The sequence below is a fragment of the Apus apus genome, chromosome 5 (assembly GCF_020740795.1).
Source record: "Apus apus isolate bApuApu2 chromosome 5, bApuApu2.pri.cur, whole genome shotgun sequence".
Lineage (NCBI taxonomy): Eukaryota > Metazoa > Chordata > Aves > Apodiformes > Apodidae > Apus > Apus apus.
The window spans coordinates 63,273,592-63,289,697 of NC_067286.1; the positions used below are offsets into that span (position 1 = coordinate 63,273,592).

Here is a 16,106-nt window from a genome sequence, read left to right on the forward strand (position 1 = left end):
ACCCTGCCGCTACCTGTGGCTTCTCCCTCAACACCAAAACCCAGCTGCTTCCCTCTGGACAAGCAGGATGCTCCATTTCATCCACCGTTGATCAGCTTGCCTCAAGTCTCAGCTCTGGGGGGGTCACCAACATTCTCAAGCAGGCCCTGCCTGTGCATGGGGGGAACACCCTCTCTTTGGAAAAAAGAACTCAGTAACGTAGAATAATATGATTATTTTGTCTATATACAAGTTAAAATTGTGATCAGAGAAGCACACGATTAGACCACAGTTAGCAAGGCCGGGAATAACAAAAGCCTTGAAGTAGCAATCAAGATGTTTCGAGGGTGTTTCATGTACATCAGTAACTTGGCAAGAAGACTCAAGGTCTATCAGACCTGAGGAATGCAGGATGTGATGAAAAGACCTAAAGTTGAGAAAAGAACGACTACTGAACCAGCTGGGAAGCTGGAGTTACAGAACTTGCCATATTGTGTCCTTTTGGTGAACTTAGCTCCTTGTAATATCATAATACTGAAGATCACACCCCCAGGTCAAAGACCCCTGCCCAGGTGAAGGCCTTTCCCCTAAGCATGCATCACTAACCAATCACTATAAGGAGGATGGAGATGGAAGCTTGATAACTTTATCATTTTATGTATAAATGTTGTGAAAAACCTCGTTTGGGGTGCTTCATTTGTGGGAAGGCACCAAGCACAAACCTGCAATAAATAACAATGTCTCCTTCCTAAACGTAGGCTCTTTCTCTGCGTCAAGGGAGATATGTTAAAACAGTAACACTCTAACACACCAGTCTTGGGGCAGGAACCTGTTTTTCTGCTTTTTGAGGTTCCCTGGTGCCCTGCTGTGCTGGACTCAAGGTACCACCCCAAACTATTTAAACATTTTGCTAATTTCCCCCTGAGAAACCTCTGACAATCACATTTCAGCAACGGCTCCTTCAGCACTGCAATTCCCTTCCAGTGAAAGATGAAAAAGAAAATGGCAAAGGAGAAAGCAACAGCAAAACTGCAGCTCCCACCTCCAGCTAGCATCGAGGACAGGGACAGAGATGGGTGTCGGCAGCCCTAATTTACAGCCCAAACTTTAAAAAAATGAGCTATAACCACTCCTGGGCCTTTAGGAAACAGCTTGGCATCTTTTACCCTTCTCCAAGGAAATGCCAGAAGCTCAGCTCAGTGTTTACATCATTGTAGTGCTCAGAAACTGAATTTTATTTCATTTTCTCATTGTTCCAAGCACACTGGCTGGAGCAGCCAGACCTAGCAGCTCTGTACAAGGTGCACTCAAAAAGTGTGCTACAGTAAACTGAAAGCTGCATCTTTACACTCCTGACCCAATCACAACAGGAAGGGTTCAAATTAACCAGGAAAAAAAGCTCCATAACAACCATTAGCCAAAAAAAGAGAAAATATTGTTGCCTGTTCTAACTGTTCTACACCTTACATGTTCTTTCACCGTGACAAGACACACAACCACAGCAATTAAAACAGCCAGGGAGATGCTGTTAAGCAGCGTTTCCTGTGAAGTCCAGAGTTAATCTGATCCTGTCTGTCAGCTGAGCATGCCCAGAATAATCCAATTAGGATAATTAGAAGTAGCCAGAAGTGCAGCCCAGTGCACTAGTGATCCAGTACATTGAGGCAGGGCACACAGTGCAGCCAATCTGCACACACACACACACCCCTCCGGGTGGAAAGGGCTGAAAAAGATGAATAAAACATGGTGACAGCTGCACTTAGCACCACCACCCTCACCTCTACATTTATTTTTTTTTTTCTGTTTCAGTGATTACTCAGCCAGCTGCAGCAGCCAGCTCCCTGGGAGCACAAAGGCAACCCACATATGGCCAAATTCAGAGCTCCAGAAGTATTAGGTGCCTCACTTCACGTGCCTAAAGCGGCACAGGATCAAAGTATATTGGACAGGCCCCTGGAAGGGGAAGATGGAAAGGAAATCCATCTCACATATCTCCCTCTCCACCCTGAGAGCTGTAATTAAAACTTTTATATATCAAACCATTACCAGTTTCTCCACCTCCACTTAGATGCTTTTGTCTATAAATTTGCACTCAGCACAGGAGTTACCCCAGCATAAGGGAGGACTACAAACGTTTTAAGACTTGTTTACTTCTCGCAGTAACTAGCTCAGCTAAATCCTCTTCCTGGACTTGAGCAGCAAAGGAATAAACAGCACTTTTCCCTCGACTGTCTGTGGGAAAGGCTGTCTCCATTTGGTATGTAAGACACAGGACTCCAGTACCACAGAAAAGCTGCTCTTCAAACTCAAAAAAAAACTCCAAAAAGAGAGGGCAGTGATAGGACAAGGGGTAGTGGTTTTAAACTGAAAGAGGGGAGAGTTAGTTTAGACGTGAGGAAGAAATTCTTCCCCATGAGGGTAGTGAGGCACTGGAACAGGTTGCCCAGGGAGGCTGTTGATGCTCCATCCCTGGAGGTGTCCAGGAGCAGGCTGGATGAGGCTTGTGCAGCCTGGTCTGGTGGGAGGTGTCCCTGCCCATGCAGGGGGGTTGGAACCTGATAATCTTGAAGGTCCCTTCCAACCTGAACCATTCTAAGGTAGGGGTTAGATGGGACCTCTGGAGAACCTCTAGTCCAACCCTCCAGCTAAAGGGAGGCTGGACTGTATTTCAGCTCTCTTAAAGAGTTACAGAGAAGCTACACCAGGATAAGCAGATTTTAACAAGTTTTATTCATAAACTGTTCGGGGGAAGGAAATTTACCGATATAAAAAAAGTCAAGGAACAAACTGACTTTCTTAAAATCTGTTAACCCATTCAGGCACATTTACAAATTCACCCCATAACTGCTAAGAGAGCACATCTCCTCCACACATTTTACTTAACCTGGGCTGTAATGAATATTGTATTTCAGAATTGTACTGAAAACACCCTCCTGCAGCCAACTTGCAACTAGTGTTCTCAAATTACTAGCTACACATTACACAAACACCTTACAATAATAATTAAGAGGTACATTATTTCTCTCTTTTTATGCATTAAGCCAATATGACATGTGCAGTCAATCATTAATTACTTGGTTAATTTACACAGGTTTGTAGTCAAGCTTGGACTCCAGCTTCTTGGAATCAGCTACTTTTCTAACAGCTTTCATGAAGTCTTCCTGAACTACGAAGTCATGGTCGGCACGGATTGCAAACATACCTGTAAGGACAATTTAAGAGCAAGAATAAGGTGGTGCTCCTGGCAGCAACAGTACATCAAGATGAGCTCAAATGAATGGGAAAACAGGTCCAAGTCACACTGTCTGCATGCAGAGCTTACACAGGGGTTTTGGAAAGAAGGGGAACTTCAATGAGGTCACTTTTCTGAACTAGGTGCTAAGTAGGAAATATGTAACTTGTTTTAAACTACTAAAAATCACTGTTTCTGGAATGTGTTCATGCTTAGGAGGTATTATGAGGGATGTCATGACACGCAGTGGTTAGAGGCCAGCTCCAGGGCAGAAATGCTATGGCTGTTTGATCCACCTGAAATAGAGATCTTTTATATACCACATATGTCCCTGGGCAGTGCCCAAATCCACACCATTCTGTGCAGATCCAGCTCCTATCTGGCAGGGGATATTGGCAGGCAGGTCAGATGGATGCAGTGCTGCTGCTCCAGGCCAGCACCAGATCTGCACGTGACCAGCTGGACTGCTGGTATCCACAAGACCCAGCAGGAGACTTGTTTGTAGCCTCAGAGGGAATATGTTAAGAATCAAGTTCTGACTGTACAAGTCATGAGGAAACATGGAAGAAAGAAGAGAGGTTTTGTTCCGTTTGTTCCACCAAGCCTTAGGGCACAGCACCGTGTCATCTACTGGCAGAAGTATCAGAGAAACTGCTCAAATGTTTAGCATTAGCACATCAAATTTAAGAGTTAAGAAAATACCTGCTTCGGTACAGACGTTTCTTAGATCTGCTCCATTAAAGCCATCTGAAAGCTTCACAATTGCTTCATAATCTAGTCATAAAACATAATGCCAATTAGAAATACATTCACATTTCCCGTGAAGGATGCCAACAAAATACAGATCCAGCTAACAAAGAAATACTTTACTTTGATTTCAGTGCAAAGAGATGGCTGTCAGCTAGACTGATAAATTAAATCAGCTGAAATCATCAGCTGTATCATCCCTTTCATTAAAACATCCCCTTCATTGCAGCCAAAAGCTTGTATTAAATAACCAAATGCCAAAGTTAGAATGCTTGAGATTACAAACATCAACATGAAATGCAAGAAAAGCTACAAGACAGTGTTCTAATGATCATTTAGATCAGAAACTTATCTCCAAGTGATCACAACTTGGTTCCTTTCCACTTATAACAACTGCATCTACTCAGGACATTTAACATCTTATCTATTAAGTCTGCTATTTTATGCACATATATTTACTAAAAGACTAAATCTATGGTTACAGATTCTAGAAACAATTTCTAAAAATTTGTGTCTGTTGGGGCTCCAGCAAGTTCTGGTATTTGCAGGGCTGCTCATTAAAATGATCAACTTTTTCTGCAAAAAAGTTGTTCAGATCAGCTTACCTTCTGTATGAAATTCCAAACACTTGAGCTGAAAGTTTTTATCTTAGTAATACAAAACCCCTTAGAAATTAAACTGTATTGCAATTCCATGTGCTATAAACAAGTCTCCCCATCATTAGAAAGTAAAAGAAAATAAAATGAGGGGAGTATGCAATGAGGAACACTGCAGGGTTTGATAGGTTTACAGACTTCAGCAGATTCCAGTATTGGAACTGGAGAATCTCATGCTGGAGCCTGGAACAGCTTGTTCTCTTAGGATTTTAATGCAGTTCACACCCCACCTTGCCAGTAAGTCCTGGACTTCCTTTCAGGATCTGAGAGCTGAGCACCACAGCCTTCCCCTGTCAGGTTCAGACATCTAGCTAGTACCCATCTGCCAGCTCACCTTGTTCATGGTGCAAAGGAACCATCCTACTCTGCTTCCACTGCAGTGCCCAAGATAGGGAGAAAAAGGATGAAATACTTCACCTCACGTTCGTTATTTGCTTTGGAGCTTCTTCTCAATCTTAGACCATAGCCACATGCATATTTAAGCCAACACTGCTGCTAAGAAGGCCAATCCCCATCCCTCTGGCCCTCCCCCAGCTCATTCCCTCTCCGGACCCACCCCCTCTATAAAGCTGCAGCTGTTTATGCAGCCAGATGGTGACCGAGAGCAGCTCCAGCTGGTGTCAGCACAGAGGGCAGGGCCTGGGGGGCCTTGCTGAACTCACAGGCGGCCAATAGCGTTTGAAAGGCACGTCAATTACTGCTTTCATGAGGAAAGCTCCAAAGCATCACTTTGAAACTAAGTCTGCTCAGCTTCGAGTAACACAGTCCTTAACTAAACCGTGCCCATTCCATCTGGCAGATACTTCTACCTCTCACACTCTGGAGAGAGCTCTCTACACCACTAACCAAAGACAAGCTTTGTTTCAGACAAGGTTTTTGTTACACCATCTCTGAACTCCAAAGGAAGTTTCTCCATGACTTTTAAAGATTCTCTGTTTATTTTCAGGCTCTTGCAGCAAGAATTTATCTTTCTTTGGGAGGTTAATGAATATGCAGCTTTACTTGCACTGAGCTATTCCTTTAGCAACACAGAACTACCTGATGAGAATCAGATTGATTTTCCAGCTTACATCTACACACCAATGGTTTATATTCAGTTTTCCTTTGCAAAGGACTTAACAACAACTCAATCAGGATGCATTAAAAAAGAAGTAGAATTGTGAGAGGGGAATTTCTGTGGCTGGTGTGAGAGTAGGAGTTAGAGGGGCAGAGTCATCCTAACAAGTCATCCTCTTCACATTTGTACCGATATCCAGGTAACTACTTACCTATTTCACCATGTTTAGTGATAGGACCTGCATGAATCTTCAAAATGTCTAATCTGGCTTGCTCATTTGGCAGATCAATATCTAGAAAGAATTACAGCTTTAATAAAAACAGAAATCATGTGGATAATACCACCCTTCCAGCCACAGTCAGGTAGTAACTCACGGATTTTTCTATCCAGTCTTCCAGGCCTCAGAAGAGCAGGATCCAACGTGTCAGGTCTGTTAGTAGCCATGATCATTTTAACTCTGTGCAGAGTATCAAACCCATCCATCTGATTCAATAACTAAGAGAAAACAGAAGTTTGTTTTTAAACAACCCAAGACCTTCCTAGTGTGATCCACTGTACTTCTTTTCTGCATAACTATTTTCACCAAGACGTAAAAGGGGTAAAGAAAAATCAGAACAAAAAATGCTACAAGCCTTGAAATGAAAGGCCACAGCTCCCTGTGCTTTCCCTAGGCACCAAAGGAGAGCCCAAGACACTGTAAATGCCTTGCCCAGAGAAAAAGACATTGAAGAAAGCACAGCTCAAACATGAAAGCCTTGACTAAAACAGTAAGGCAATGAAATGGTGCAAGTACTACAGAAGCCAAGGTTGGCTGGCACATTTGGAGTGTACTGCACTAAGACCAGGACATTCAAATTAGACTTGAAGAACAGCCTCTAGAATACTAATCATATAATACACACAAAGAGAAACATTTCAATGTGAAAATTCAAAGTACTTGCTCTTTGGTCACAGTGATTTAATTCTTTGTATAAGGTAGACACATTCTTTTGAACCAGGCAAACTGTTTGCAAACAAAGCTTCTCATTAGCTTCAGAATTCTTACTAATTGTCACCAGTGGTTTTCAAATTCTCTTCACACAACCCAGTTTACCAGAGCAATTAGGAGAGAAACAAGGAAATACAACCACTTCTCCTCCTAGTCTAGAAAAATTGAACTGTAACAGTTCTAGGGTTTTATAGAGTAAGAACTTTTGGGACAAGCTCCACTTTCCTCTCTTTAAGAAGGAGGAAGTCCTCCAAGCCTCCAAGAAGGTGCACTAAGCAGCAGCAAAGTCAAGCCACAGTAAGAGAAGAAAATACCACAAAATATTTTAGCAACTTTCAAGATTCTTTCAAGTACTCTCCAAGTTGAACTTATGGCTGAGTTATCAGGATGTGCAGCTGCCTTCTGTAAAAGCAGCATCTAGTTCATTTTTAGCTTAGATTATGGACTCTGAAAAAGCTCTACCAAGCCAGACCACAGTGTAACAATTCCCATCTGTATTATTATTATTATTATTTAATGTGGACCGTACAGTATTGGCTCAAGGTTTAGACACTCACCTCCATCAGAGTCCTCTGAATTTCTCTGTCAGCTGAGGTGCCCTCAGAAAAACGGCGACCACCTGCAACACACCAAACTCCTAAGTTACAGTACTTCATTTTTGCCTCCATCTAATTTTAAGTCTAAAGACAATTAGGTATCCCTTTTAAAATGAGGGGGGGGAGGTGGTATCTAAAGAGTTAAACGCCCATATTTTAAAATATTTTTATATAGTCAAAAAATATCCAAGCCAAGTTCCAAGCTAGCTGTAAGAGCTCCAGGAGGAAGCTGAACCACTTGTCCCGTTACATTTCTTCTGAAAGGACAGAGTGTGTCTTTGTAGCCAATTTCAGTGTTGAAAGGAGACTCTAGCCACCCTCCAGGCCATTATCAGCCTTACCAATAGCATCTATCTCATCCATGAAAATGATACATGGCTGATGGTCTCGGGCATAATTGAACATCTCTCTGATCAGCCGAGCACTTTCACCGATGTACTTGTCCACTATTGAACTCGACACCACCTTTTGAAAGACAAAAGACACACAAGTGAAGAGACTGGAGAGCAAACAGATTCAGTATGTGGTGGGTGCCAGGGTAAAGTTACAATACCTTTAGGAAGTTGCAATCAAGCTGGCTAGCAACAGCTCTGGCCAGAAGCGTTTTCCCTGTACCTGGACAGACAAGAGATGGAAGCTGTTTACCTAGTAACCCAACATTGCATGCTAGTGACTTCAAAAAAGGGGAAAAAGAAGAAAAAAAAAAGGAACAAAAACACCTACTGCCTGGAGTTTGAGAGTGACAACTAAGCATTTGTTACCCTTTAAGGAGACTCACCAGGGGGGCCGTAGAGCAAGCAGCCTTTTGGAGGGATAATTCCCACACGCTGGAATAATTCTGGGTTTGTAAGTGGCAATTCTATTACCTGTGAAGACAATTAACAAACTGAGACTCTGAGTTTTACAGAAATCTCAGGAAGCCAACAGTACACTAGCCAGCCTGTTCTCCAGGTACCTGTATTCTTATTTATCTGTGCAGCATATGTTGTATCAGAAAGTTAAGGGAGAAAACATCTGATTGATCCAACAGCTCGATCCACAATCTTGCCCTTCCTGTTCAGACTTCAGCTCTGCAGTGGCTTGTTTCTCCTGATGCTTTTTGCTCAAACCACCTTTTGTTACTGTCATACCACCACCACCCAGAGCAATTCTAGTAGTTTTGTGCAAAATTCAAGTTTGGTTTGTTGGTTGTTAATCCTAACTACACCTTCCCACTTGACTTTCTGGCACTCCCTTAGCCTAGAAGGTGTTGGCTCCTTCAAACCCTCTTCTTTAGAGGATCTTTCTTCATTTTAAACTCAATCCAAGCTGAGAACTGGGCTTTGGTGTTTAGGATAAACTTCCTCTGCTACTGCAAGACATTGTTGCACTGAAAAACTTCACCCAGATTTTGATAAGTGGGTGTGAGATGCTGGATACCTCTCGCAGCTCCCTGATTTGTTCTGACAACCCTCCAATCTCTGAATATGAAACATCCCCTGGATCTTCATGAGACATATTATAAACCAGTGGATCCACTTCTCTTGGCAAATACCTGGAATAAAGAGTTAAGAGTAGACATTTGTCATTCTGCAGGCACATTTATAAAGTAATTGGAATAAATTTTACAGCCGTTATCAAAATGATTTCTTCTCCCCCCACCCTGTTAACAAGACTAGTGTGTTTGTTGAAAAAAAGGGTAAACCTCAAACCCAGAAACTTTTTCCAGTTTTAAATCAACCCAACAAAAACTTAAGAAGCAGCTGAAAAGGCTAAGTTATAGCTGAATTAGTTTTAGTAAAGAGCAATATGTTTCTTTTTAAACCATATCTAATAGACAGACAAGCCTCCCCTCAAAGTAACTGTTCTTCCTTAAGCACTGCTGGGCAGAAAACAGTTACAAAACATGACAGATCTGATAATTCACACCATGGTGGAACCTGCTCCAGTGTTTTTCCCCCTTTCTAGTAGCTGTAGAGCAGAAACCTACCTCATAATTGTCAGTGTGGTCATATCCAGAGCAACTCTTGTCCCTGGTTTCAGCTTACTTTTGTCAAGCTAGTCACAAAAAAGGGTTTTCTGTTAGAATCGTACTCCAAAACAATATTTGATTTAGCCAAGATGTTTACTGTAGTTTGGTCTCTCTGCTTAATCACACACAAGAAGAAAACAGGGCTTTTGAGCCACATGCCAAGCAGCTTGGTTAGTAAACACTGTTCCCACATCACCACCATTTTTGGGAATGCTTAAACTGGGAAAAGCTGACCCACTGTTTCATGGGAACATGATCTTTGGGAGCAATGACAGGCTGAGAGAGCTGGGGGAGTTCAGCCTGGAGAAGAGAAGGCTCCAGGGAGACCTGAGAGCACCTTCCAGTGCCTGAAGGGGCTCCAGGAAAGCTGGGGAGGGGCTTGGGACAAGGGCAGTGATAGGACAAGGGGTGGGGGTTTTAAACTGAAAGAGGGGAGAGTTAGGTCAGACATCAGGAAGAAATTCTTCACCATGAGGGTGGTGAGGCACTGAAATAGGTTGCCCAGGGAGGCTGTGGATGCCTCAAGGATGTGTTGAAGGGCAGGTTGGATGAGGCTTGTGCAGCCTGGTCTGGTGGGAGGTGTCCCCGCTCATAGCAGGGAGGTTGGACCTGATGAGGTCCTCTCCAATCTGAACCATTCTATGATTCTATAAGAATGGTCTAGACCAAGGAACCTGCTGGCTGTCACAACTGGCCACCAGCAAAGCTATACTAGACCACAGGAAGAATTTTAAAGGCTGAAACAGATCTTGAACTGCAAGTCACTAACTTACCTCTGCCACTTTGGAAAAGAAATATTATTTTCTAGACTGCAATTATTTTAAATATCTTTCCTGCTGCCAATCTGACAGGATTAGTGGGGATCTAATCATCCCCTCTGCTCAACACAGGGCAGAACCATCTGTTTCAGAACAAGCCAACAATCCTCCTTTAAGGGCACAGGGAACAGCCTGCCCATTTGAGTCTGACCTTGCCACCCTTCTACTCAATGGCTCTCTCATTCCTGGACTGCCAGAAATGGTGAAGAGATGTTCCTAACATATTGTCTCCAAGCCTTCCACCATTTGCACATATCCAGTTATATCCCATCCTCAAAGTCAGCCATTCCAGTTGTTATTCTCTCATTATCATTTACCTCAGATGCCCCTACTCATCCACCTCAGCAGTTTTTCTCTGCTCAGTCCATTATTATGGTATTTTTAAGCACATTAGAGGTCCTATTCCAGTACAACCTGCTAATTTCTGCTGGGATTGTTGTTGATTCTGAGTCAAACGGTGACAGATTAAAACAATTAACTTGTGTTCTCATTTTCTTTTTAAGAAACCTGGTCTGTAAGAGCAGTGCCACCTCTCACACCACACAACCTTGAGCAATGATCATTGGGATCACCTTGCCACTCTTCATTTCTGCTTTTCAAAATAAATAAATAAAGAGGAAGTACTGAATGCACATTGGAAGAGTATGAAAGCTGTTTATTCTGAGCCTTCCTGGCATGGCATCTGAACAACAGGGATTTCAACAGCTGTTTGCAAGCACTGCCTGACCCTTCCCATCTCCCCTGCTGGGGGACTGACAAGGTCCCTTGGCCACGTGGGCTCCTCAGTCTCTGGCAGAGCTCAGGATCAAGCTGTCCCTCCTCCCTCACTGGGCTCACTAATAAAGACCTCTTTCCAGCTGCCCAATCTTCAGAAAGCTGTAAAATCTTGAAATTCTATCAGACTCAACATTGCCCAACAGATTAAAGTTCTTCTGCAGTGAGAAGAAAACAATGAGAAACCACTTGACCTTGAATTCATCAGGAAATGCCCTTTGGAGAGGGAAGTAATTCTGATTCAATTGAAACATCCTTGCTTCCCTTCCTCAGCAGCACAGCCCAGCCACAAGGACCCTGATCAAAAACCTCAGTCTGTGAAACACTCCACAGGACATTACTTGACTTGGAATTTTGACATTTTGAAAACAATCGTGGAGACGTTTGGGTTTTTAGTCTCTGGTATCAAATCAAGAACCTTTTAAAGATCAAAGAGTGTTTTTACTGGAGAATAAACTGGAAAGTAAGTGCTGCAATGCCAGGCTCATCCAACACAACCTATTCCTCAGCATTTTTCTCTGTGTCAACCCAGAACCTCAAGATGACCTCATGTGTCCCTAAGTGGAATCACTATAGTTATGCTCCAGAAAAATATTTTGTTCTTTCTGATGAAAGAAAACAAAGAGCTCCACCATAACATCTTCAAAGGGATGAAGCTTCAAATTATCTATTTGAAGAACATTTCAAGACTAGCAATTCTTGCAGGTGTTTTATGCCAGCAAAACCACATTGCACTGGTGTGTTTGAGGAGAGTCAAGGCTACCTCTGTACATAATGCATGAACTAACTCACTTCTTGGTACCCATGTTTTCCAAAATTTGTCTCTAAAAGGAAAGGTCCATCCTTGCTGAAAAACATCCAAACCACTTACCAAATCAACATCACAGGAAAATACTTGTTGCCTGAATTTTGCTCCTTGCTTACTGCTCAGTGTGGTTAACTGTGGGCCCTCCCCTGGAGTTCCTCTGACAGCTCCAAACCCCTCCTGCTGCCCCTCTTTTTAAATCACAGCAGGCTCTTCAGTTTAACTCCCAGGTACAAAACCTCAAGCTGGAGTATGCAAAACAGCTGCATGTCAGTCTTGCCAACACCTCTTTTCGTTTCTTCACATAAAATCAGTTCCCAATTCTGAAGTGAACATCAGTCTGTCCTCAGAAAGAAAAGCACCTCTAATATCAGCACCACATCTGTGCTCCTTTTACTGAAGGAACTGCCTGTTGTCTGCTCAGATACCTCAGGCTCACATTTCATATCCTTCTTGCTTCCATTTCCTAAAGTCAGGAATGAGTGTAATAAAATCCAACTAGAGCTTCACTTCTGCTCTCCCCATGTCTCTGCAGCTGCATAACATGTTCCCTAGGTATTGTGGTTCTAACTTAATGGGCAGCTTTGGTGAGGAATAGTTGATCTTTGGGTTTCAATTACTGTTAGTGGGTCACATTCAGTGCTCAATTAACCAAAATTTTTAAATTGTAGTTTCAAAACCATGTGTGCACTATATCTCTTCTACTTTTGTATAAAAACAAAAAGCAAAGGGTACCTCTAAGTGCTTCTTGCTGACTACAGCAGAAGATGGATTGTGCTGTAAGCAAGGTTCTATATTAAAGTGCCTCACTTCTGTGGCAGTATATATAGTTATAAAACATGAAAACCAAAGCTCAGCACAACAGTGACAGTCACACATCATGTTCACAACCCAGCAAGGGAGACCACACAGAGCTAATTAACCTTCAGAGTGATGATTAATTTTCAGGAAGTTCAAAATCAGGCAGAAAGACACAACTTCAGCTCAATTAAAACAATCAAAGAGAGGCAAGGAGGGCTCCTTGGAATGCTTTGGGCTGCTTTGTATTCACTAGGAAGTCACAGCACTACCAGCTACAAAGGGAGGTGGAAGACAGATGTCAGTAGAAAATAGCCATATACATCTTAAAGAAAATGCCTAATCCCACTAAGGCCCCAGTTGCAATGTTAATAATTGAAAGCAAAGCAAACTTTTACTGAACATTGACAAAGATCAGCTACCTGACGACGACAGCCAACCACGTATCTTGGTCCATTTGTAGCCTTCACAATAACTGGAGAGAGAAAACATAATTCACATGGTATTTTTCTTCCAATACTCCATCACCAAGACTCTTAATTCTCTACTTTTCCAAATCTTTAGCCAGATTTTAACTCCAAAAGCTTATTTGCAAGATTTGAAAGAGTACAGCAGCCCAGTATACTTACATTTCTCTTCTGTTAGCTGTTTAAGAACCTCTCCAACAATCTGCAGAAAAATAAATGCAGTATTAGCCTCTTGATAAATTACTGCTAGGCAACATGTTTCAGGACATGAAAGATGACTGTCAGCTCTGACATTCTTTCTCCTGCTTCAAGCTGCTTGTCAGCAGTTTTATTTCTTTAACACTTCTCTGTCAGCCAGGACAAACCCAGAAAACCTCTCTTAACACATGCCTGGTGTGGCTGTTCCTGATGGCAAAGCTCCAGCTTCTGTTACCTGTACCATTCCTGCTTACTCTTTCTGGATAATGAAACCACACTTAAATGCTACTTTCCAGGCAAGGTCATTGTCAACCACCCCCACAAGACTCTATGACCACAGGACACTACAACCTTGCTTCTCTTACATACCTGCCCAACACTCTGCAAGGCCTTGAGATCATTTTCTGATTTCTCATATTGCTTGGTGAGCTCTTTCAGCTGTTCCCTTACTAGAAAAGGAAAGAAACACAGGATTTTGCTAACTTTCAATCCAACAGCAACTCAGGACTGGGCCCTTTACCAGCAGAAAGGTACAGTTGAACTGTGGGAGATCTGCACACCCCCAGTAAGTCACACCCCAGCAAGCACAGGGGAGGCCCTGCTCAGCACACCCTGGGCCTGCACACCCTTAACACAGTCATGTCTCTCCTCAGGGAACACAGTCTGCAGGAGGCACCAAAAACCCCAGCCCAGAGTTTTAAAAGTCTAAATTCAAAGGTTTCAGTGCCCCCACACAGCACTGACATGTGGGGGGACATGCCACTGCCAGAACAATGTTAACAGAAGCCACTGAGCTCAATCAGGCCAAGTGCAAGGTCCTGCACCCGGGCTGGGGCAATTCCAAGCACAAATACAGGTTGGGGGAAGAATGGATTGAAAACAGTCTGAAGGAAAAGGACTTGGGGGTGTTGGGTGACGAGAAGCTCAACTCCAGCCAGCACTGTGGCTGGAGCCCAGAGCCCACCCGTGTCCTGGGCTGCATCCCCAGCAGCGTGGGCAGCAGGGCCAGGGAGGGGATTGTCCCCTCTGCTCTGCTCTGCTGAGACCTCCTGCAGGGCTGGGGTCCCCAACATGAGAAGGACATGGAGCTGTTGGAGAGAGTCCAGAGGAGGCCACGGAGGTGATCCCAGGGCTGGAGCAGCTCTGCTCTGGAGACAGGCTGGGAGAGTTGGGGTGTTCAGCCTGGAGAAGAGAAGGCTCCAGGGAGACCTTAGAGCACCTTCCAGTGCCTGAAGGGGCTGCAGGAAAGCTGGGGAGGGGCTTGGGACAAGGGCAGGGAGTGATGGGACAGGAGGGAAAGGATCAAAACTGGAAGAGGGGAGATGTAGGTCAGACATTAGGAGGAAATTCTTTGTAGTGAGACCCTGGCCCAGGTTGCCCAGGGAAGCTGTGGCTGCCCCATCCCTGGCAGTGTTGAAGGGCAGGTTGGATGGGGCTTGGAGCAGCCTGGGCTGGTGGGAGGTGTCCCTGTGCATGCAGGAAGGTTAGGATTGGATGGTCTTTGAGGTCCCTTCCAATCCAAACTATTCTATGATTCCATGATTCTTCGATTTGCAACAGAATTAAAAAAAAAAAAAAAAAAAAAAGCTGACAGAAAAAAATCACGAGGGAAAAGGGCAGGGAAAGCGGATCGCCTCGGCTGGATCAGGAGACGGCGGGGCCTGACCCTCCCGTAGAGCCCAGGCAGGGGCCCAAGGCCCGGGCTGCCCCCCGGGGCCCTCCCAAGGGGACAGCAAACCGGCCAGGGCCCTTGTAAAAGCGGGAGCCGCCACGCCAGGCTCTGCCGCCACCCCCGGCAGCGCTCAGCCCCGACCCCCGGCCGCCCTGCCTGCCCCCAGCCCGGCCCCGGCGCTGCCCCGCGGGGCCCAGGCGGGCCCATGACGAAGCGCGGCCGGCGGGCTCCCTCCGGCTTCCCCGGGAGGGCCCGGCGACAGCCTCCCTACACGGTACCGACCCCTCCGGAGGGAGGCGGGGACTCACACTCCTTGAGGCGGCCGTCGATCTCCTTGTGCTCCAGCAGCTTCTTGCGGTAGTCCTGCAGCGCCTTGTCCCTCGGGTCCGCCATGATGAGCAGCCGCCGCTCATAGGGAATGCCGGGAAGGGCCATGGCCGCCGAGGGGGGGGGTGGGGGGAGGCGCGGCCGCCGCTCAGCCCCGCCCCCGCCCCGCCAGCGCCCCCTAGCGCCGCGGAGGAGGCACCGCGCCCGGCTGCGCATGCGCAGTGCGGCGGGCGGCGAGGGAAGGGAAGGGGTGAGTTTTGGTGTGTTGGTGTGGTTTGATCCCTGTGTTTTTATCCCCGTGTTTGCCCGTGGGTGTTTTTTTATCCGTGTGGATCTATCCCTGGGTGTCCACCACGCCGTGGGGGTATCCACCCCCACGACCCACAGGCCGTGCTGTAAGAAAGGTTTGTGGTGCCAAGGAACAGGCCCACACGGATCCTTCAGCCAAGCAGTTTATTTACCTTCTTGCAAGAATGGGTGACCTAAACAAGCAGGCACACCCGTAGTCAGGTGAATAACGGTCTATATTCCCTATTCCCGAGGCAAAGTTCCCTCCCCTGTTTCCCCACTGGGCACTCCAGGGTTTACAGCCCATCCCACGCTTCTAATGATCCTGTAAGTTTCCCGCCCCTGCTTTCACATTCCATTCTAGCAGTTTACTTTTTACCTTTTAAGGTAAAATGTTGACCTTTCTTGCCCCCTTGGCTGTCTTCCCAATTAACAAAATGATCTCTACCCACTGGTGCCATCCTGCCCTGAGGAGCAAGATAGAAGTGGCTTTGTTGAGTCTGATCTTGGGCCATAAATCCTGCTCCATGTTCGGATCCCCCAGATGGAGCCCAGTTCAGTCCCTCAGCTTCTCTGGCTGTAAACCACTCCTGGTGTCATTGGAATGTGCAGATATCTCACTTACCTCAAACTATATATTCCTAACACTAGGGTGTGTGTATATATATATATACATATAGATGAACCAAACCC

At 45.1% G+C, this 16,106-nt stretch overlaps 1 protein-coding gene across 1 annotated transcript; it reads right to left on the reverse strand.

The window, feature by feature from the left end:
• Nucleotides 1-2,686: 2,686 nt before the first annotated feature.
• On the reverse strand, nucleotides 2,687-15,309 carry PSMC6 (proteasome 26S subunit, ATPase 6). The gene is made up of 14 exons (XM_051621170.1): nucleotides 15,107-15,309; nucleotides 13,496-13,575; nucleotides 13,091-13,130; nucleotides 12,884-12,936; nucleotides 9,225-9,292; nucleotides 8,675-8,789; nucleotides 8,034-8,121; nucleotides 7,809-7,870; nucleotides 7,597-7,720; nucleotides 7,217-7,278; nucleotides 6,046-6,166; nucleotides 5,883-5,963; nucleotides 3,914-3,985; nucleotides 2,687-3,181 (listed from the first exon to the last, which is right to left on the reverse strand). The coding sequence occupies exons 1-14, from the start codon at nucleotides 15,231-15,233 to the stop codon at nucleotides 3,063-3,065; spliced, it is 1,212 nt and encodes a 403-aa protein (XP_051477130.1). The 5' UTR covers nucleotides 15,234-15,309; the 3' UTR covers nucleotides 2,687-3,062.
• Between the last annotated feature and the right edge of the window lie 797 nt (nucleotides 15,310-16,106).

Bases quoted from the DNA above. Each gene is read 5' to 3' on its own strand.
- PSMC6 (XM_051621170.1), bottom strand. From the start codon at position 15,233: ATGGCCCTTCCCGGCATTCCCTATGAGCGGCGGCTGCTCATCATGGCG. The intron at 8,122-8,674 runs GTATCCAGCATC...TTGTCTTCACAG, and splicing joins AAATCAGGGAGCTGCGAGAG to GTAATAGAATTGCCACTTAC. The intron at 6,167-7,216 runs GTGAGTGTCTAA...GTTTTCTCTTAG, and splicing joins TTCAGAGGACTCTGATGGAG to TTATTGAATCAGATGGATGG.